This window comes from Gorilla gorilla, chromosome 23 (genome assembly GCF_029281585.2).
Source record: "Gorilla gorilla gorilla isolate KB3781 chromosome 23, NHGRI_mGorGor1-v2.1_pri, whole genome shotgun sequence".
NCBI classification, from domain to species: domain Eukaryota; kingdom Metazoa; phylum Chordata; class Mammalia; order Primates; family Hominidae; genus Gorilla; species Gorilla gorilla.
In genome coordinates, this window is record NC_086018.1 from 33,273,422 (window position 1) to 33,295,340 (window position 21,919).

General features: G+C 41.3%; 1 protein-coding gene across 3 annotated transcripts in view; it reads left to right on the top strand.

Moving 5' to 3' along the window:
- HMGXB4 (HMG-box containing 4) overlaps positions 1 to 21,919 on the top strand; it is a 38,350-nt gene that overhangs the window by 10,172 nt on the left and 6,259 nt on the right. For all 3 annotated transcript variants that reach the window (XM_004063373.5, XM_019018526.4, XM_055374512.2), the window contains 4 exons: positions 16,330 to 16,411; positions 18,369 to 18,433; positions 19,717 to 19,822; positions 20,607 to 20,776. In XM_004063373.5, the coding sequence (XP_004063421.1) occupies positions 16,330 to 16,411; positions 18,369 to 18,433; positions 19,717 to 19,822; positions 20,607 to 20,776 (423 nt within the window). The remainder of the gene's footprint in view (positions 1 to 16,329; positions 16,412 to 18,368; positions 18,434 to 19,716; positions 19,823 to 20,606; positions 20,777 to 21,919) is intronic.

A 21,919-nucleotide genomic window follows, 5' to 3' on the forward strand; every position in this document is an offset into this window, starting at 1 on the left:
TACATCTTCTATATTCCCAGTATCCTGCCAGTCAACCCAAACTCAAAACTGAATGCGTATCGCTTTTCTCAACATTTTATTATGAAATTTTTCAGACAAAAAGGATTGAAAGAATTCTGTAATGAAAACTGTATCTCCTCCACCAGGAGTTTACAGTTAATATTTTCTTTTTGCTTCATCATATACCTGCCCATCCTTTCATCCACCAGTCCATGTTATCTTTCTTAATGTATCTCAAAGTAAATTGCAGGTATCATACATTTCACCCCTAAACACTTCAGTTTGCATATTATTAACCAGAGTTCAATATTTGTTTTCAGGAATTTGTAAATATGAAATTTACATATAGGGAGGCTGAGGCAGGAGAATCGCTTGAGCCCAGGAGGCAGGTGCTGCAGTGAGCCAAGATCACGGCACTGCAGTCCAGCCTGGGCGACAGCGTGAGACTCAGTCTCAAAACCATAAAGATAAAATTTACATAGGGTGAAATGCATAGATATTGAGTATGTGATGAGTTTTGATAGATGCACACACCTGTGTGATCAAACCTCTATCAAGATACAGACATTACCATCATCCCAGAGAGCTCTCTTGTACCCCTCTCCAATCCATCCCCAACCCCAGAGCCAACAACTGTTCTGATTTTTTCCAGTCTTATGGTTCACTTTTACATTTCCCCCTTCCCTACTCCCCTCCAACTATTTCCGCACAAATAATAAGCTTGATAGTCTTCCTCCTTAATATCTTTCAAGCCTTTAGCTCCTCCATTACCACTGCCACTGTCTTAGGCCTCATTCCCTTCTACACTTACTGTAATAAGTAGCTTTTTTTTTTTATTCTACCGTGCAGTTAATCTCACACATTGATGCTAGAGTAATCTTAATCTTAAGTAGCACCTTGATGATGGCAGTCCTGTGTTCTGCATCTTCAGTGGATTCTTACTGCTTTTTTGGTAGACTCTAAGCTCTAAGAGGACCAGGACCACGTCTGTCTTGCTATCCCTAGTGTATAACCTGCCATCTGGCCTATTGTAGACAGTCAGTAAATACTTGTCAAAGGAATAAATATCAGGTAAGTTGAAACCTTAGCCAAGCATTCATTAAGTGTCTGGATTTAGCCTAATCCTCCCTTTTCAGCTTTACCTCTTATTAGTCTATTAAACATACACTGTATGGAAATCAGACTTGTTTCCCATACATTCTTACCTCTATTCCTTTGCTCATTTTTTACAGTGACCTTCCTCTTCTTACATATTGAAGCTCTGCCCTCTTTGCAAGAACTAATCAAATGCCACCTCTTCTAAGACATACTGTACACTCCCCATTAGAATTAACGTCTAAACTCCCATATTACCTTGCTGTCTTACTGCACTTATTTTCTTCCTTATATTGGCATTATCTTTGTACATATTCTGTTTCCCTTATTAAAGACTATAAGGGAAGACTGATTCTTAGAATTCATAGAAGGAGCTGGGTGCAGTGGCTCACACCTGTAATCCCAGCAGTTTGGGAAGCAGAGGCAGGTAGATCACTTGAGGTCAGGAGTTCAAGACCAGCCTGGCCAACATGGTGAAACCCCCATTTCTACTAAAAATACAAAAATTATCTGGGTGTGGTGGCATGCGCCTGTAATCTCAGCTGCTCTGGAGGCAGAGGCAGGAGAATTGCTTGAACTTGGGAGGCAGAGGCTGCAGTGAGCCGAGATTGTGCCACTGTACTCCAGCCTGGGTGACAGTGTGAGACTGTCTCAAAACAAACAAACAAAATAGAATTCATAGAAGGGGCTACACCCAATTTCTTTAACTTAGCAGCACTGTCTGCTTGGGGCAGAATGTAAGCTCCTTTACCACCTTATAGTATCTTCAACTCTTCAATGTCCTTAATAAGCACTTTGTAAGTATATGTCGAATGAATATGTGGATGAAAACATAGTACTGAAAAGGTAGGTTGGGAGCAAATTGTAGAGAATCTTAAATGCCAAAGTAAAGGACTTGGCAGCAGGCAGTTTGGGGTTTATAAGCAAGGTTTAGTTATGATCTAAATGATAAGAATAAAATGATAGAGTTGTACAAGGTGGATTAGACTAGGGAGAGACGAATAACCAAGGGAGTTACTATAGTCCAGAAGGTTAGTAATGAAAACCTAAGAGACAGGAGGATCGCTTGAGTCCAAGAGTTCAAGGCTGGCCTGGGCAATCTAGCAAGATCCAGGTGTGGTGACGCATGACTGGAGTCCCAGCTACTCCTGAGGCTGAAGTGGGAGGATCAGCTGAACCCAGGATTTCAAAGCTTCTGTGAGTTGTGATTGTGCCACTGCACTCTAACCTGGTTGACAGAGCAAGACCCTGTCTCTTTTAAAGAGAAGAAGGAAAAAAAAAGGCTTGAGAGAAATAAAATTGAAGAGATTGATTCAAGAGGGGCTCTGAAGGAAAAATTGACAAGATCTACCTAGAGCAGGGGTCCCCAATCCCCAGACCACAGACCAGTAGCCGTCCGCGGCCTGTGGGGAACCGGCCACATAGCAGGAGTTGAGTGGCGGGCAAGCCATTGAAGCTTCATCTGTATTTACAGCCACTCCCTGTCGCTCACATTACTGCCTGAGCTCCACCTCCTGTCAGATTAGCAGCGGCATTAGATTCTCATAGGAGCCCAAACCCCAGCAGGTTCCTTATGAGAATCTAATGCCCGATGAGCTGTCACTGTCTCCCATCACCCCCAGATGGGACCATCTAGTTGGAAGAAAATAAGCTCAGGGCTCCCACTGATTCTACATGATGGTGAGTTGTATAATTATTTCATTATATGTTACAATGTAATACTAATAGAAATAAAAGGCATAATGTAATGAATGCACTTGAATTATCCTGAACTCTGCCCCTACCCCTGCCCCGGGTCCGTGGAAAAATTGTTTTCCACGAAACCGGTACCCGGTGCCAAAAAGGTTGGGGACCGCTGACCTAGTGGGCTTGTATCTGGGAAGCCAGAAACATAAATGAGTCTAAGAAATATCTCTTCAGCTTTGAACCTAGATAACGTTGGAAAAATAGTAAGCTCTTCAAAGTTAAGGACTTATCTATAATTTGCCCATGTGGCTAGCAGTTGCTAGTGAAAAATGAATTTTAATTTATAGCAAAAACCTTATTAAGAGTTAATATCTTTGATTGTGGCTGTCCAAAAAATCTGAAGTAGTCATAATCTGAATTTAATCATTTATTTCTCCAACAAATATTTATAGTGTATATACTGTGGTTTTTAAACCTGATTTGTGCATAAAAAATTCCTATAAAGCTTTTTAAAAATATATTTTCCTGGGTTTTGTTTCAGTGTAAAAAAGAACTGTATAAAAGTCAGGGACAGGCAGGCGCAATGGCATGCACCTGTAATCCCAGCTACTTGGGAGGCTGAGGTGGGATCACCCGAGCCCAAGAGTTTGAGACCAACCTAGGTGATACAGCAAGACTCTACCTCTTAATTTTTTTTTTTTTTTTAATTAGCCAGGCACGGTGGCAAGCACCTGAGTTTCAGCTACTTAGGAGGGTGAGGCAGGAGGATTGCTTGAACCCAGGAGTTCACAACCAGCTGGGCAATATGACAAGACCCTGTCTCAAAAAAAATAAATAAAAAGTCAGGGACAAAGTCCACCCAGAGCTAGAAAAGAATGATTTAGGAGTAGTGTTTCTTCAACCTACAGTGAGCAGAGACTGGAGAAACTACTGGTAGAAATGCCAAAGGCCTCTGTGCGCCCCTTCTACCTTAGATTCTAGGACCAGGACTCTAATAAAAATAGAGACGGTGAGAAGAATAGCTGGTTTGGGAGAAGAAGATAAGTTAGATTTAGATCAGGAGATTCAACATAGCTAAGTCGTGAGAGCATGGGCTGTGGAACCCACCTGAGTTCAATTCCTGGCTCTATTAACCCACTTACAAACAATGTGATGTTGGATAAGTTACAGAACAACTCCATCTCTAAGTTGAGGATAACAGACTTGCTTCCTAGGGTTGTGAGGATTAAATGAGGCAATACATGCGAAAGTGTTCAGGGCCTCGGTGTGCCAAGGTGCTCTGGGACGCCACATCAGACTCACCAGGACAACGCTTGATATTTTAAATACATTTTGAGACAAACAGCAATACTTGACATCTCTCAGATACCTTATGAACTACTAGTTCAAAGTAATTCCCAGTTTCAACAATGTATGTTACATTCTTTTCAGTAGTGCCATATCTTTTCAAAGCCAAGTGTGTGTGCTCTAGAGGTAAAAAGCAACTACCACTACCACACTGAAAACCCACATAAGCACTGTGAACCAAGAACATTGGAGAACTTTGTCTTTGCACAATGCTCAGCACATTAGTGAGCATTCAATAAATATTATAATCATCTCAGTGGCAATGGAAGTTCAAGACCCAGAATTTGGCTGGAGCTTGGGTGAGAAATTGGGCGTTCATGTGTGATAAATGAAATAGGTAAATGGATAAGAGGAAATTGAGCTCAGAGCAGAATTTTGTAGAACACTTATACAGGGGCGTTTATATAAGAGAAGGAAGAGGGGGTGGCTATGTTGGAGGAGAAACACAGAAGGGAGGAGAAAAACAGTTTCAAGAGTAGAACGATCTCATGCTAGAGAGGCCAAGGAGTTCAAGTGCAGTAGGTAGGAATGGAGTTGGATCAGGGGTTGAGGAAAGAGTGAGCGGTGTGGAAGTGAACGCAGCAGTGGTGGGCTCTTACTTGAGAATTTTGACTGACACAAAGAAGGGAAATTACACTATTTCCTGGGTGAAAAGTAGCCTTTCAGTTGTTTTGGAGGTGGTTTTTGGTTGGTTGGTTGGTTGGTTTTACTGGTTTTGAGTCCTGCATTCTAAGGAAGGGTAGAGAAATTATATGGTAATATCTTGATGATTTCCCACTAAAGATCATCTCATTGCAGTGGAAGCTTTTCATTTATATAGGAGGAGCAGGATACAGTTACATTTTAAATATACCTTACTTTTGGTTTTACCCCAAATAAAAGCCCATTTTTTGTCACTTAAAATAATAGCCAGGCGTGGTGGCTCACACCTGTAATCCAGCACTTTGGGAGGCCAAGGTGGGTGGATCATGAGGTCAGGAGTTCAAGACTAGCCTGACCAACTTGGTGAAACCCCGTCTCTACTAAAAGTACAAAAATTAGCCAGGCGTGGTGGCGCGTGCCTGTAATCCCAGCTACTCAGGAGGCTGAGGCAGGAGAATCGCTTGAACCCGGGAGGCGGAGGTTGCAGTGAGCCAAGATCATGCCACTGCCCTCCAGCCTGGGCAACAGAGCGAGACTGTGTCTCAAAAAAATAAATAAATAATATCCCGTAATGTTGCCATTTCAGACACACGCCTTTAGTTATCTGTGTGTTTCCAAAATATGCACATTTTCTCTAAACCTAAGGCAGGGCCAGGTAGCCTAATGCCTGGCACACCCAGACATTGTTGATCTAATAAACAAAAGTCTGAAACATAACTAGACTTGTGATGCTGTTACATTAGTTCTCTCTCTGGCAAACCTGAGGCTAAGTAACAGCAACAATAAATGGTAGAAATTAGTCACTACCATCTATCGAGTGCCAGGCTCTCCTAGGCATTTTCCGAATGTTACCACTCTTGATTAATAATTATCATTAGCCCCACTGACGGAGGAAGAAGCTATAATCTTTCCACTATGCCACATGCCTTTCCACAACTTTAAGACATGGTTACTCAGTGCCATGATAGATCTTTGACTCAAATTCAGCAGACTTGGATTCTTACTCTCGTCTGCCACTTACTAGGTCTGTTCTCCTGAGATTGCTTTCTCACTTCTGCTCGTTTGTAAATTGGGGTTAGATTAAATTAGGTGGTGCATGTAACATGCTTAGCACAGGGCATGGCTTAGTAAATGTCAGCTGTTACAGTTACTTTCGCTTACGTCTTAAGTTCTTCAAAAGCACAAAATATATTTGAAAACATCTTTTTAAAATTTTGTTTTCAGCCATTCATTTCACATATTAGACTAAGCAAGGAGACTATGTTTTATGCATATAATACCCTACCTTAATATAACCTCCCACCTTTAGGAACCAAATCTGTGGTTACGTCACATATTTGGAAAATAGTTAAGAACCAGAAAGAAAACAGGGCCTCTAAGGAGCAAAAGCACATGTTATAAAACCTACAGCTCATTGGAGAGCTTCATCGTCACTAAAAGAAGGACCAGTGAGATGAGTCCTGTGACTTCTCTGCCTCTGTTCCTTTATGCTTAAAATGGGGAATTAGCACCCAGCCTACTTCACTTACAAGGATGTTGTGGAAATCAGATGAGGTGCCACACATGAATACACACTTGGCCTCTTCATGCGCAGTTCTGAGACTTTGCTATTCAATAGTACATATTTACTCTGCTCTTAAATCCTCCCAGGCAGTAAGGACACAAAGATGAAGATACAGTGTCTGCTCTCAAAGAGCTTTCAGTCTAGTAAAAGGTTGGAAAGGACTTGGTGTGTTGAACTTCAGCAGAGGCATGGGCGTGGAGTACTGAGAGAGTGCAAGGAAAGCCCGGAATGGCTGGCTTCCTGTGAGAGCTGTCATATGAACCAAATCTTAAGGCCAAGTAGGAATTATCGGTGGAAAATAGGAGTAGGCACCTCAGTCACGGAATGGAAAATATTTGTGAAGGCCCTGAGACACGCCAGAGGGCACAGGATGTTCAGAGAAACCCAGGAAGTTGATATGACTGAAGCAAAGCCAGTGAAAGGTATGTAGAAGGCAGGAAGAATTGCTGCCAGGCTGGCCTTCTAGGAGGGGGCAGGAGAACTGAGTAGCAATTGGCAAAGCACAATCCTAACAGCTGTACATGTAGAGTTCCTCGTATGTTCTAGGCACTACACTAGTTTTTTATCTACTATGTATCACTGAATTTTCACAAGAACCCAGTGAGGTGTAGGTGTTGTCATCTCAGTTTCACAGAAATAAGCTTAAATAAATGAAATAGTATGCCCCGGGACATACCTATTCATGGCGGAACAGGAATTAGAACCCAGGTTTTTCTGACTACAAGAGCCACGCTCATTTCAATATACAGAAAGTGGTTAAATTATATTCATTGATGTGGTATGACAGATAGCAGAAGTATAGAGTACATGTAGAAAGATTTTCATTCAAGGTAGTTAAAATAAAAACTTTGGTGTAGAAACCTTGCTTATCTGCTGGTTTTCCTTTTAGCCAGATCAGATTTGGGGATCTCAATCAAGTTAGTTCAGAAGAGCATCAGGTGGTAAAATGGTTACAAGTCCAGGCTCCAAAGCCAGGCTGCCTGTGTTTAGTGGCCCTGCCACTCCGTGGAGCTGTGAGTCTGGATGTCAGTTTCTTCATTTTTACACTGGCAGGAATGATGGAACTTACTTCATAGGGTTGTTATGAGGTTTAAGGGAATTTCTATGGGTAAAGGTCTTACAACAGTGGCTCCTACGTAGTATTAACATCACCAAATTTCTTTTTTTTTTTTTTTTTCTTTTTTTGAGACGGATTTTCGCTCTTGTCGCCCAGGCTGTAGTGCAATGGTGCGATCTCAGCTCACTACAACCTCTGCCTCCCGGGTTTAAGTGATTCTCCTGCCTCACCCTCCCAGGTAGCTGGAATTACAGGTGCCCGCCACCACACCCAGCTAATTTTTGTCTTTTTAGTGCAAACAGGGTTTCACCACCTTGGCCAGGCTGGTGAACCCCTAACCTCAGGTGATCCACCTGCCTCGGCCTCCCAAAGTGCTGGGATTACAGGCATGAGCTACCGTGCCCAGCCACCAAATTTCATTTTTTAGAATCATAAGCAGTATTGTGCTTTAACTCCCAAATATTGTATTCTTTAAAACAGGGTCTTAAACTAGAGTTATGAGATTTTCATCAGGTTCTTAGAGTTCTATGACCCAAAAAAGTTAAGCAGGACACTTTATAAAGAGCATTAATTAACAAGTTGCATTTTAGGCCAGGAGCAGTGGCACACAACCTGTAATTGCAGAGTTTTGGGAGGCCAAGGCAGGTGGATCACTTAAACCTGTTCAAGGCTGCAGTGAGTCATAATGAGCCACTGCACTCCATCCTGGGTGACACAGCGAGACCCTGTTGCTTAAAAAGAAGTTACTTTTTGAATATTCTTGATACTGTGATATACCTCATCAAATATTTAAAAGGAGATCCTGGCAGTAAAATGGTAACATCATGAGTCATATGTAGTTAAGTGGACTTGTTGCAAGTGATTTGCTACTAATAATAAAGTATCCAAGTTTTAAAAATATTAACATTTTATTAATTAAAGAAGGGTCTGTGTATCCCAGCTGTAATCTTGCCATCCTGTATGTTTTCTTTCATGAGAAAATTTAGAGTGGAATTACTGGCCTTGCATTTGGAATCTCATGGAAATGTTTTGTATTTATAGAGATCATCCTCTATTTGTATATTTTTAATTTAGAAAAATGTGCCATGGAAAATTTTTAACCCTTAAGTTTGAAATCTGAACTTTAGGTCCACAGACTAGAGTTGCATCTTACACAGTGGTTAGGTTTTAAGTCAGCACGTAAGGCGAACAGTGTAAGTAGTCAGTTTCCCTTGAAAATCCTTTAGAAAGGCTCTACATTGAAGGCTGACAGAGTCTCAGTCCAGCAGAATGTCATTCTAGTGCAGCTAGATTTTTCTCTCCACCACCAGATGAAGTCATTGGCCTTGTTCAGGAACCATGATTTTATTTCATTTTTTAAATTACCTTAGCTACAAACATCAGAATCACACTTGTGTAACGAGTTGCCCACACTGAGAGAGACACAGAAACTATCTGGGGAGAACAGATTTATATCTCCTGTCCCACTCACTCCAAGGTATAGGTTCTTAGAGTGGAATGAGTGGCAGGTGGAACACCCAGAATAATTAACCGACACCCCGCCAAATGGCCACAAGTACCCTCTACATGAACTCATGGGCGAGGGTGTGTATGTGTTTGGGTGTGCGTGTGGTGCCTCTCCATTGTATCTTAGGCCCAATAAAGGAGGATTTGAAAGAGAGGATCCTTAGAACACTTAAGACATTAGGAGATAAAAAGCTGATACTAAATTAGTAAAGGAGATCCAGCACCCACAACATAACTTCTTTACCATCTCTAAACAGGACTGGCTTCACCAGAAGAATACTAAAATAGTGTTTTTAGTTTGGTTTGCTATTTCAATGAAAAACTTTAAAATAAAGGGCTTGCTGCTATTTGTCTGATAAAGGTCAAATGATTTCACCCTATCCTCCTTCACCACAATTTTTATTTTTTAAAAAGCTTGTATTGGCTTTTTGGGTGCCACAACTTCTATTTTGGAAAATGCATAAGGAATAGAAAATAATTCATATTAGTTTTCTCTTGTGGCATAACAAATTATCACAAGCTTAGCAGTTTAAAACAACATCCATTTACTGTCTCACAGTTGTGTAGATCAAAGTCCTTCTGGAGGACTCAATTCGGTTCTCTGCTCAGGGTCTCGCAAGACTGAAATCAAGGCGTCCAGTAGAGCCAGGTTATCATCCGAGGCTCAAGCTCATTCAAGTTGTTGGCAGCTTTCAGTCCCTTATAGTTGTAGAACTCATAGCAATTTGTTTTCTTCAAATTCGAGACCAGCCAGAGGCTGTCATGCCTTCTTGTCTCATTTTATTTGTGTGTTTCTTAATGTTGGTTCGATGCGAGGGTTTTCTTTGTTTTGTTTTTGTTTTTGTTTTGAGACACTTTTACTCATGTTGCCCAGGCTGGAGGGCAATGGCACCATCTTAGCTCACTGCAACCTCCGCCTTCCAGGTTCAAGTGATTCTCATGCCTCAGCCTCCCCAGTAGCTGGGACTACAGGCACATGCCACCATGCCTGGTTAATTTTTCTGTTTTTAGAAGAGATGGGGTTTCACCATATTGGCCAGGCTGTCTTGAACTGCTGACCTCAGGTGATCTGCCCGCCTTGGCCTCCCAAAGTGCTGGGATTACAGGTGTGAGCCACTGCGCCCAGCCAATGTGGTTTCTATTCATGTGAAATTTGTTCAGGAAACTCTTTTAAGATTTTATTTTTTTGCAGCAGCAGCTTTAGGTTAGCAAAATTGAGAGGAAAGTACAGAGGTAACCCATATATCCCCCGTCCCACACATGCACAGCCTTCCACACTGTCACCATCCCCCACCAGACTAGTACATTTGTTACAACTGATGAACCTACACTGACACATCGTTATCACCCAGAGTCCATAGTTTACATTGGGGCTCCCTCTTACATTGGTGTTGTCCATTCTGTGGGTTTGGACAAATGTATCATGACACGTATCCGCCATTACAGTCTCAGGCAGAGTATTTTCACTGCCCTAAAAATCCTGTGGTCCACCTATTCATTACCTCCCTGGCAGCCACTGACCTTTTTATTGTCTCCATAGTTTTGCCTTTTCCAGAATGCCACATAGTTGGAATCATACAGTATCTGGCCTTTTCAGATTGGTTTCTTGCACTTAGTAATATGTCCTTAAATTTCCTCCATGTCTTTCCATGGCTCGACCCTTTCTTTTTTTCCTGTTAGCACTGAATAATATTCCATTGTCTAGATATATACTACTACAATTTATTCATTCACTGATTGTAAGACGTCTTGGTTGCTGTCAAGTTTTGGCAATTAATGAATGAAGCTGCTATAAACTTCCAAGTGCAGGTTTTTGTGTGGATATCAGTTTTCAACTCCTTTGGGTAAATACCAAGGAGCACAGCTGATGGATTATATGTTAAGAATGTTTAGTTTTGTAAGAACCACCAAACTGTTTTCCAAAGTGGCTGTACCATGGGATCTCAGCCCCATTCGTACAAGGATCTTGGCCTGTCTCATTTGCCATTGAGTTCCCAATACCTTCAATATTTCTTGCCTGAAAGAATGAGTGACTGAATATTCTTAGGAATGAGTCTACCCAAGAAATGTCATTAAACCCCTTCCAAACCACCACCTGGGGTCTGGGGCTTTTAAATTTTATGTATTTTTTTTAATATTATTATTTTTTTAAGATGGGGTCTCACGGTGTCACCCAGGCTGGAGTGCAGAGGTGCAATCCTAGCTCACTACAGCGTCGAACTCCTGGGCTCAATTGATTATCCCACCTCGGCCTCCTGAGGAGCTGGGGCTACAAGCATGCACCACCACACCCAGCTAATTTTTTAATTTTTTATAGAGTTGGAGTCTCACTGTGGCAGCATAGCAAGACTGCATCTCTACAAAAAAAAAAAAAAAAAAAATTAGCCAGGCATGGTGGCACGCACTTGTAGTCTTAACTACTCAGGAGGCTGAAGCCGGGGAAACAGTTGAATCCAGGAATTCAAGACTGTAGTGAGCTATGATCGCACCACTGCACTCCAGCCTGCATGACAGAGTGAGATCTTGTCTTAAAAGAAAAGAGAGAGAGATTTTTGGATAATAGTTCTTTATCAGCTATGCCCCTTGTAAATATTTTCTCACAGTCTATGGATTGTCTTTTTTTTTTTTTTTTTTTTTGAGACGGAGTTTCACTCTTGTTGTCTAGGCTGGAGTGCAATGGTGCAATCTCGGCTCACCGCAACCTCTGTCTCCTGGGTTTTCAAGCAATTCTCCTGCCTCAGCCTCCCGAGTAGCTGCAATTACAGGCATGTGCCACCACACCCGGCTAATTTTGTATTTTTAGTAGAGACGGGGTTTCTCCATGTTGGTCTCGAACTCCCGACCTCAGATGATCCGCCCACCTCGGCCTCCCAAAGTGCTGGGATTACAGGCGTGAGCCACTGCGCCAGGCGTCTTTTTATTTTTTTAAGTGTCTTTTGCAGAGCAGTTTTTAATTTTAATGAACCCCAGTTTATCAGTTCCTTCTTCCATGGATTATGTCTTTGGTTTCTGTTTCTAAAAAGTAATTGCCAAGCTCAAGATCATCTCCTGTGTTACTGTCCGGGAGTTTTATAGTTTTGTACTTTACATTTAGGTCTGAGACTTATTTTGAGTTAATTTGTGAAGGGGGTAAGGTCTGTGTCTAGATTCCTTTTTTTTTTTTTTTTTTTTTTTAGGCATGTGGATATCCAATTGTCCCAGCATCATTTGTTGAAAATACTATCTTTTCTTCATTGTATTGTCCTTGCTCCTTTGTCAAAGATTCGTTGACTTTATTTAGGTAGATTTGTTTCTGGGCCCTCTGTTCTGTTCCATTGATGTATTTGTGTATTCTTTCGCTAATGCCACACTGTCTTGGTTATTGTAGCTTAATAGTAATGTTGAAGTAGGGTAGTGTCAGTCCTTCAACTTTGTTCTTCATCAATACTGCCTTGTGCATTCTGGGTCTGTGGCCTCTTCATAAAAACTTTAGAATCAGTTGATGTCTTCAAAATAGCTTGCTAGGCTTCTTGTCTCTTTTTTGTGCTCACCTGCTATGGTCAGGCCCAGTCAGGATAATCTCCCTTTGACTAACTCAGAGTCAACTCACTAGAGACCTTAAGTGCATCTGCAAAATCCCCTTGCCATATGACATAACATGACCATGTCTTGCCCACCCTTACGGGAATGCAAACCCAGGAGCAGGGGTCTTGGGGGCCATCTTATAATTTTGCTTACCACAAAAATAACATTGAGTACCTACTGAAGTGCCACACACCAATGGAGTAATTCCCACCTTTGAGTTAAATGGTGTTATCCAAGTTTTGTAGGGAAACGAAATGTCAGGAAAATGAAGCAATTCACATAACTAGTAAATAGCATGGTCAGGATTCTAACGCAGATTCGCTGGTCTTCAAAGCCATTTTGCCACACTATCTCTAATAAATCCTGTCACATCTTCCTCCTTCTCATTTATTTGCTTTTCTCCCAACCCACCGTCTTGATTGTGGGCCATCATCATTCATCCCTTCCCCGCACTCCTGCACCAGCCTCCTGATTGGTCTTCCTGCCTTTGCTCTTGTTCTTCTCCAGTTTGTTCTCCATAGTCCTTAAGTGTAACCCTGACTATATAACTTCCTGCTTAAAATACTTGAATGGCATCTTCCGGACAGAATCCATGCACTTTAATATGGGTTACATGGCCTCAGTTGATAGGCTCTGCCTGCCTTTCTAACATCATCTCTTACCTCTCTCTTCTTTGATGAATGTGCCCCCATGTTGTTTCCTCTGCCTAGAACACTCTTAACCACCCTTCATCTGCCTACTTCTACCCAACTCTCTGGTTTAGATTAAATGTCACTTCCTCCAGAAGGCTTTCTTTGACTTCCTAACTTGGGAAGGCACTCCTACTACATGTTCCCATAGCACCCAATGCTTTCCCTATAATAGCACTGTGTTTTATTAGAATGACATATTTAACTGCCTCATTTGTTAGATTCTGCATCTGATCCTTATCTGTATTCCCAGTGTCTGGCACATATGAATACTCAGTAAATATTATTAATAAATGAATAGTAGAATACTTTAATGGGTTACTTTTTTTCTACTACCTTTGAAATCTTAGTCTCTGCTTTTCCTTCGTTGCCATTGAAATACTTTTACTATCACATATTAGAAAAGCTGTCCATTTCCCATGTATTTTATTCAGGATCCAATAATTAGTATATGGTGAAGCTGAGACAAGATTGTGGGTCTTTAAACTGTAAATTTCATGTGTTTTCCACTATTTTATGCAGCTTAACTTCCTTAGAATTAGATCTGGGCTTCAAAAGCTTATCCTCCTAACTACTTGCTATACCACCACCCAGCACAGGTACTCAATAAACGCTAATCTAGTTTCTACATAATCGAATAAAGTCCTTTATAAGAGTTATGAAGGAAACCCTTTTCTTCAGTATGTGAATTTGGATCTATAGTATATTGGCCAAGAATTGTGATTAGTGTGACAGCTATAGTTAGCCTTATAGAATAGGAACATTAACCTTTTACAGTATTGTGTTTGAGAAAACGTTGTTAAATGCCTTCCTTGTAAGTTTTATAATATGGCCAAACAAGCTATGAAATCTCTCAAGCATATATACTTTCTAATGTTCTCAGTATTTAGTAGTGAGATTGATTGTACAGTTGGGAAAGATTTGGCAGCATGTAGACTTCCACAAATTATTCTTTCATCTGGTATTCTAGCAGATGTCAGGCATATAGATAAGCCATTATTAAAAGATTAGTATGAAATTTAACAAACATACCACAAATTTTATCTCCAAATAAGTGCAATCTCATTCAAAGCAGTTACCTTGGAAGGTGTTCTAGGAATGTTTCTATTCATCAAATGATTTCAGAATCGCTTTTGGAATTAAAGTCGGAGTCATCACATAAGCTTTTTATTGCCATCAGCCTCAGTCTTTGTCCTTTGAGGGTCGTTATTTTATGGGAACAACATGAAGAACTAAGGCAGCTAGGCAGAGTGCACGATCGAGCTTTGTTTAAAGCAAGATACAACTCTGAAGTTACGAGACAGGACTGTGTGGCTGGTTTGGTTTTCATCACAAAACCTGACTCTTAAGGCAAACAAAAGCCCCCAAGGGCTTTTAAAGCACCATATATTCATGTCATATTTTTTTGTTGTTGTTGAGACGGAGTCTCGCTCTGTCGCCCAGGCTGGAGTGCAGTGGTGCAATCTCGGCTCACTGCAAGCTCCGCCTCCCGGGTTCACACCATTCTCCTGCCTCAGCCTCCTGAGTAGCTGGGACTACAGGCGCCCACCACCATGCCCGGCTAATTTTTTATATTTTTAGTAGAGACGGGGTTTCACCGTGTTAGCCAGGATGACCTCGTGATCCGCCCGCCTCGGCCTCCCAAAGTGCTGGATTACAGGTGTGAGCTACCCCACCCGGCCACATTCATGTCATTTTAATAACTGTAGGGCCAAAAAGACTAGGATTAGATGAAAGACGGAGAATCATATTTTGATGCTTCCAGATGAGTTTTTGAGGAAAGCCATACTGAAAATATTTGTTTGTTAGATTAAGATTATTAAGTGATAACTGTTTCTTTATTTTAAATAGTTAACTTTTTCTGTAAGAGAGCAACATACGTTCTTTCTTGGGACCATAATGCATGGCCCTGAAAGTCAGGGCTACGTGGGTTGTGGTTATAACTGCCAGGGTCTGGTATTATTACTAGCTTAGTGGTGGTACCCTCAGCAAGTTACAGTTTCTCTGACTTTATTTTTTCCCATGCTCACAATGAGAAATTTGGATAGATGAATCTAATTGCATGTCTCTTTCTAGATAGGAAAAACTTAACTTTTTCCCCTTAGACCATGTATAATTGTGAAATGGAATGCATAGAAATATAATCTTCTGTTTTATAGATCTCTTGTTGAACTGACTTTAAAAATAATTTGATTTTGTTTCTCAAAAATCATATATTCCTTTTGGCGTTGTCAGAATATAGTGAAGAACAAACATGCCTCAGGTAGTACAGAGCTGTTTGTTGAAGTGAAGGCGTTGCATCTGACAGTGACTACCAAAGAATTGTCTTCAGTTATTTATTCACTTCTCACCTTGAACCCAAAGAATGTGAACAATCAAATAATGAGAAGCTACAAATGACAATAAAAGCAGGATGAGGGAAATTACAAGATTAGAAATCAAAACCAGAGAAGCAAAAAGAACATAGATTTGGCTTTTGGGTTTCTGGCTCCAAAGTTTAAGAGGAAATTATGTGGTTCAGATTTTCAAAGATGAGAAAAATAGACACCCCAGGAGTGGTAAAGATTCTCTTAGCACTTAATTCTGAAAGAAATGTGTAACATGGGATTGTATATAGGGAGAAGGAAGGTCTTTACAAATAATTTAGCATGTGGTTTTTACCTACTAAAATTAAAACTGATGTTCATCTCTGAGTGGTAAGTAACATGGATTAAAAATGTATTTTCCTGGCCAGGCATGGTGGCTCAAGCCTATAATCCCAGCACTTTGGGAGGCTGAGGTGGGCAGATCGCCTGAGGTCAGGAGTTCGAGACCAGCCTGGCCAACATGGTGAAACCCCATCTCTACTAAAAATACAAAAATTACCTGGGTGTGGTGGCAGGCACCTGTAATCTCAGCTACTCAGAAGGCTGAGGCAGGAGAATCGCTTGAACCCAGGAGGTGGAGGTTATAGTGAGCCAAGATTGCGCCACTGCACTCCAGCCTGGGCGACAGAGACTGTATCTCAAAAAAATATATATATATATATTATCCTGTTGAGGAAAGCTGGTTAGTAGTTTGGAACTCTTCCCTTGATGAAAAAGTTTAGGTATCCTTCTATTTTATTACTATGGATTCAGGGTTACTAAACCTGGGTTCTAATCAAGTCTTACCCTGTTGTATCTTCTATGTGGCACTAGCCAAAAAAGAAGAACATGTCGGCCTACCAGGTGTTCTGTAAAGAGTATCGCGTGACCATTGTGGCTGACCATCCAGGTATAGGTAAGAACATTACTGATCTGTAGCGCTTTTGCTTTCCATTTATATCTTGAAGCAGTGCAATTAATTTCTTCTTCCTGTAGCATTAGAGCATAAATCTTGTTTCTTTCCTCAGTTCTGCAAATCACTTTAGATTTTGCCTTAGTTTACCTCATCTGTAAAAGAGATGAACTTTCTATATATATCTCTTAAACGGATAAGGTGGGAAACTATGTAAAAATAAATGTTGTAAAGCACATACATAAATGCACAAAAATATACAATTGTTTATTTCCAAGATTCTACAATTGGCCTTTTCCTTAAACTGCCCTTGGATGTAAAGTTATAATGAGATATCTTGTATTATATTGTTGTAAAGATGCTCTTCAACTTATGATAGTGTTACATCCTGATAAACCCATTGAAAATTGAAAATACTGTAAGTCAAAAATGCATTTAATACACCTAGCCTACAGAACAACATAGCTTAGCTGAGCCCACCTTAAATGTGCTCAAGACACTTACATTTGCATACGCTTGGGCAAAGTCATTTAACACAAAGCCTGTTTTATAATAAAGTGTTGAATATCTTATGTAATGTATTGAATACTGTACTGAAAGTGAAAAACAGAATGGCTGTATGGGTACTAGAAGTACAGTTTTTACTGAGTGCATATTGCTTTTGCATCCTTATAAAGTTGAAAAATCAAAAGTCAAACCATCGTAAGTCAGGGACTGTCTGTATTTGTCTCTGTATTAGAAGTTAATGAGGTAAGAAAAACACCATACCAGAGATCCTGGACACATGTCACTTAACCGCTACAAATTTCATTTGCCTAATGTGTAAAATCGCTGCCCTACCAACTCCAAAAGGCTGCAGTGTTAGGCACACATGAATATGCTTTATAAAGCATAAAACTCTTATACAATGGAAGGGTAAGATTACACATCTAGAGGATTGCTTCTGAGCTGCTCTAGGGAAATCCTTCTTTGGTTCTAATCATTCAGAAATTTGGTAAAAACCTAACATCTTTTTTCAAATTCTACACATATTTTTTAACCTAAGTTGATAGGCCTTGTATTGTGGGATCAAATTAAAGACACCAGAGGCAGGATGCAGTGGCTCATGCCTATAATCTCAGCACTTTGGGAGGCTGAAGCAGGAGAATTGCTGGAGCCCAGGAGTTTGAGAGCAGCTTGGGCAACATAATGAGACCTCATCTCTACAAATAATAATTTTAAAAAATAGCTGGGCGTGGTGGCTCACGCCTGTAATCCCAACACTTTGGGAGGCCGAGGTGGGTGGATCACCTGAGGTCAGGAGTTCGAGACCAGCCTGGCCAACATGGTGAAACCCCGTCTCTACTAAAAATACAAAAATTAGCCAAGCATTGTGGTGCACGCCTGTGATCCCAGCTACTCCGGAGGCTGAGGCAGGAGAATCACTTGAACCTAGGAGGCAGAGGTTGCAGTGAGTTGAGATCACGTCACTTCACTCCAGCCTGGGCGACAGAGCGAGACTCCGTCTCAAAAAAAAGAAAAAAGAAAAAAATTTTAAAAAATTAGTTAGGCATGGTAGCCCACGCCTGTGGTCCCACTACTTGGGAGGCAGAGGTGAGAGGGTGGTTTGAGCCCAGGTGTTTGAGGCTGCTGTGAGCCATGATCACACCACTGCAATCCAGCCTGAGCAACAGAGCCAGACTCAGTCTCAAAAAAAGACACCAGAAAGATGCTTAAGGAATAAATCCCTAGGGAGTAGATGGGTTACGAGTTGAGACTGTCTCGTGACCATCAAAACATCCCCTTCCCTATAGAAAAAAATCAAAGAAGAGTGATGGGATTGGTGTTGGTTTTCTGAAAGCATCTTGCAACATTTAAATCTGACCTTCAAAACCCTTTTCCAGTTTTTGCTTTCACCAATCTTCTATTTTGTTAATAGCTAACCCTTTACTGTATTGAGTGTTTTACTCTTTTATGCCAGATTTTGGGGAACTTAGTAAAAAACTGGCTGAGGTGTGGAAGCAATTACCAGAAAAAGACAAACTGGTAAGTAAATTTTCTTACAAACATATTTTTCAGTGCTTCTTGCCTTCCAAAATATGTAATTCTTCCATAGACTAGCCAGCTAGACAGCACTGAAAATAGTGAAGAAAATTACAAATCAATAGAAAATGGTTTAGCAGAGGACATTAACACTGTTAGTGCCAGTTCACTGTACATGAGGATTTAGCTATAGCAAGGCTGTCTTTTCTAACCTGGTCTAGTTTTTTCCAGCAGTGTTACATTTGAGCCAAAAGATGACCTAAGTTGAGGAGTAAAGTGTTAAAAGAAAGTCTAAAATCAGAGCCCTTTACTGCAAACACCTAGTAATCAGTCATGGTCTGAGAACTGAGGAAAGTTATCCACTTAGCAGTCACTGCAAACAATAAAAACATGAGAATGTGATTACTAGGTAACCAGGTTCAAGGTCATCATCCTCATCAACCATTACCAAATAATGTACTCTACTATCAAGAAGCTAGTAAGACACTGATAAACAGTCATATCTGGGCTGGGTACGGTGGCTCATGCCTGTAGTTCCAGCACTTTGGGAAGCTGAGGCGGTGGATCACCTGAGGTCAGGAGTTCGAGACCAGCCTGGCTAACATGCTGAAACCCCATTTCTACTAAAAATACAAAAAATTAGCCAGGCATGGTGGCACATGCCCGTAATCCCAGCTACTCGCGAGGCTGAGGCAGGAGAATCACTTGAACCCCGGAGGCGGAGGTTGCAGTGAGCCAAGATCACACCATTGCACTCCAGCTTGGGCAACAAGAACAAAACTCCATCTCAAAAAAAAAAAAAAAAAAAGTCATATCTGAATCATTGAGACTTATGATATGAAGGTCATATAGGAGCAAGATGTCATCTAGATGAACAGCCATTCTTCACCCAGACAGATTATCCTTAGTTTTTGTTTTCCTTGTTATTGTTATCCTGCTATTGTGTTGGTATTGCCAACTAGCAGGTTAGTAGAACCACATAGACATTATATTGAGCCAGATGTTTAATCTGTGATTTTACATTTCAACTTAGAGTCATCTAAAAATCAGTGCCGAGATTTGACCATTAGCATTGAGGAATGTTTATAGTCCTTTACTAAGATATTAATGTAGTCAGCTGTCTGAAGTCAGTTCAGTGACCCCCAGCTTAAAAGTTAGCATTAACCCTCTGTCTGCCCGCCTCTTACTATTGCCTTTCTTTTCTCCATTTTGTTCTTTCATGACTGCTTTTCCTTTTACATTTTGTCCTTCTTAATTTAATTTAATGTTCACTGATGTGATTGCAGATTTGGAAGCAAAAAGCTCAGTATCTGCAGCACAAACAGAACAAAGCAGAAGCCACAACTGTGAAAAGGAAAGCATCCAGCTCAGAAGGTTCCATGAAAGTCAAAGGTAGTGACCACATCCCGCCCCTGCTTTTCTCTAAAGCATGTGAATTTTGCTTCCTTGCTAAGAAACTGGGAAAAAAGCTTGCAGTATTAGAAGTGGAGCTTGATTCCCAGGTATTATTACCTGGGAATGTTACAAGCTACCAAAAAGAGATGTTCAAATTTAGAAAATGCAAATCAGAAGTCAGCAAACTTTTTCTTTAAAGGTCCAGAGAGTAGACCAGGCGCAGTGGCTCATGCCTGTAATCCTAGCACTTTGGGAGGCCAAGGCGGGCGGATCACCTGAGGTCAGGAGTTCGACACCAGCCTAACCAACATGGAGAAACCCCGTCTCTACTGAAAATACAAAATTAGCCGGGCGTGGTGGCGCATACCTGTAATCCCTGCTACCAGAGAAGCTGAGGCAGGAGAATTGCTTGAACCCGGGAGGTGGAGGTTGCGGTGAGCCGAGATCGTGCCATGGCACTCCAGCCTGGGCAACAAGAGCAAAACTCCATCTCAAAAAAAAAAGGTCCAGAGAGTAAATATTATAGGCCTTGTGTGCCGTATGCATTCTCGCATTCTCTGTCACATATTCTTTGTTTTTCTATAACCCTTTAAGAATGTAAAACTATTCTTAACTCACAGGCCATAAAAAACAAGAGACCATAGACTGAATTTAGCCCACAGGCCACAGTTTTGCTAATGCCTGGTATAATTCATAAAAAGGGAAAATCAGGAAGAACAACTTTGTGTTGTTCAAGGCTGTAGGCAAGTTTTACCTGTCTGCCTCATTGCTCTGTTCTCAGCCTCTTCTGTAGGAGTACTGTCACCCCAGAAGAAGTCCCCACCCACCACCATGCTGTTACCAGCCTCACCAGCCAAAGCCCCTGAGACAGAGCCCATTGATGTTGCTGCTCATCTTCAGCTGTTGGGAGAGTCCCTAAGCCTCATTGGACACCGTCTGCAGGAAACTGAGGTGAATACAACTATCAGCAGCATGACTACAGTTTCCCATATAGTTTCCCATATAATTTTGATTCATTCACTCATTTTACATACATGTATTAAGCATCTACTTTATGCTAAATTATGCCAGGTACTCAGGATGCAGTGACATAGAAGATATAATGATAATAACAGAAATATCTATAGAGATATTCAGTCTACCTGTTAGCTCTCAAAATTTCACTAATGATATCCTATTGAAACAACGGCACAAAAAGAAATTGGAATACCCTGTAACTTATTTTTATTTTTTTAAAATGCAGTGGAGGCTGGGCGCAGTGTCTCACGCCTGTAATGCTAATTTGGGAGGCCCAGCTGGGAGAATCGCTTAAGGCCAAGAGTTCGAGATTAGCCTGGTCAACACAGTGAGACTCCATCTCAAAAAATACATATATTCAAAAAATTTAAAAGAAATAAAAATGGGGCCGGGCGTGGTGGCTTATGCCTGTAATCCCAGCACTTTGGGAGGCTGAGGCAGGCGGATCACGAGGTCAGGAGTTCAAGACCAGCCTGGCCAATATGGTGGAACCCTGTCTCTACTAAAAATACAAAAATTAGCCAGGTGTGGTGGCATGCACCTGTGGTCCCAGCTACTCGGGAGGCTGAGGCAAGAGAATCGCTTGAACCTGGGAGGCAGAGGTTGCGGTGAGTCAAGATTGCGCTACTGTACTCCAGCCTGGGCGATAGAGCAAGACTCCATCACAAAAAAGAAAGAAAGAAAGAAAGAAAAACGCAGTGGTGGCTGGGCACGGTGGCCCATGTCTGTAATCCCAGCAATTTGGGAGACCGAGGCAGGAGGATCGCTTGAGGCCAGGAGTTGGAGAGCAGCCTGGGCAACATAGTGAGACCCCATTTCTACAAAAAATTAAAAAATTAGCCAGGCATGGTGGTGCACACCTGTAGTCCCAGCTACTCGGAAGGCTGAGGCAGATGGATTGCTTGAGCCCAGGAGCTCAAAGGCTGCAGTAAGCTATGATTGCTGCACTGCCCTCCAGCCTGGGTGACAGAGCAAGACCCTATCTTTTTTAAAAAAAACAAAAACAAAAAGGCAAGAAAAAGGATGAGTACAAATTCCATAGCAGTTTTGATTACTTCTGTCTCCTTCTAAGAGACT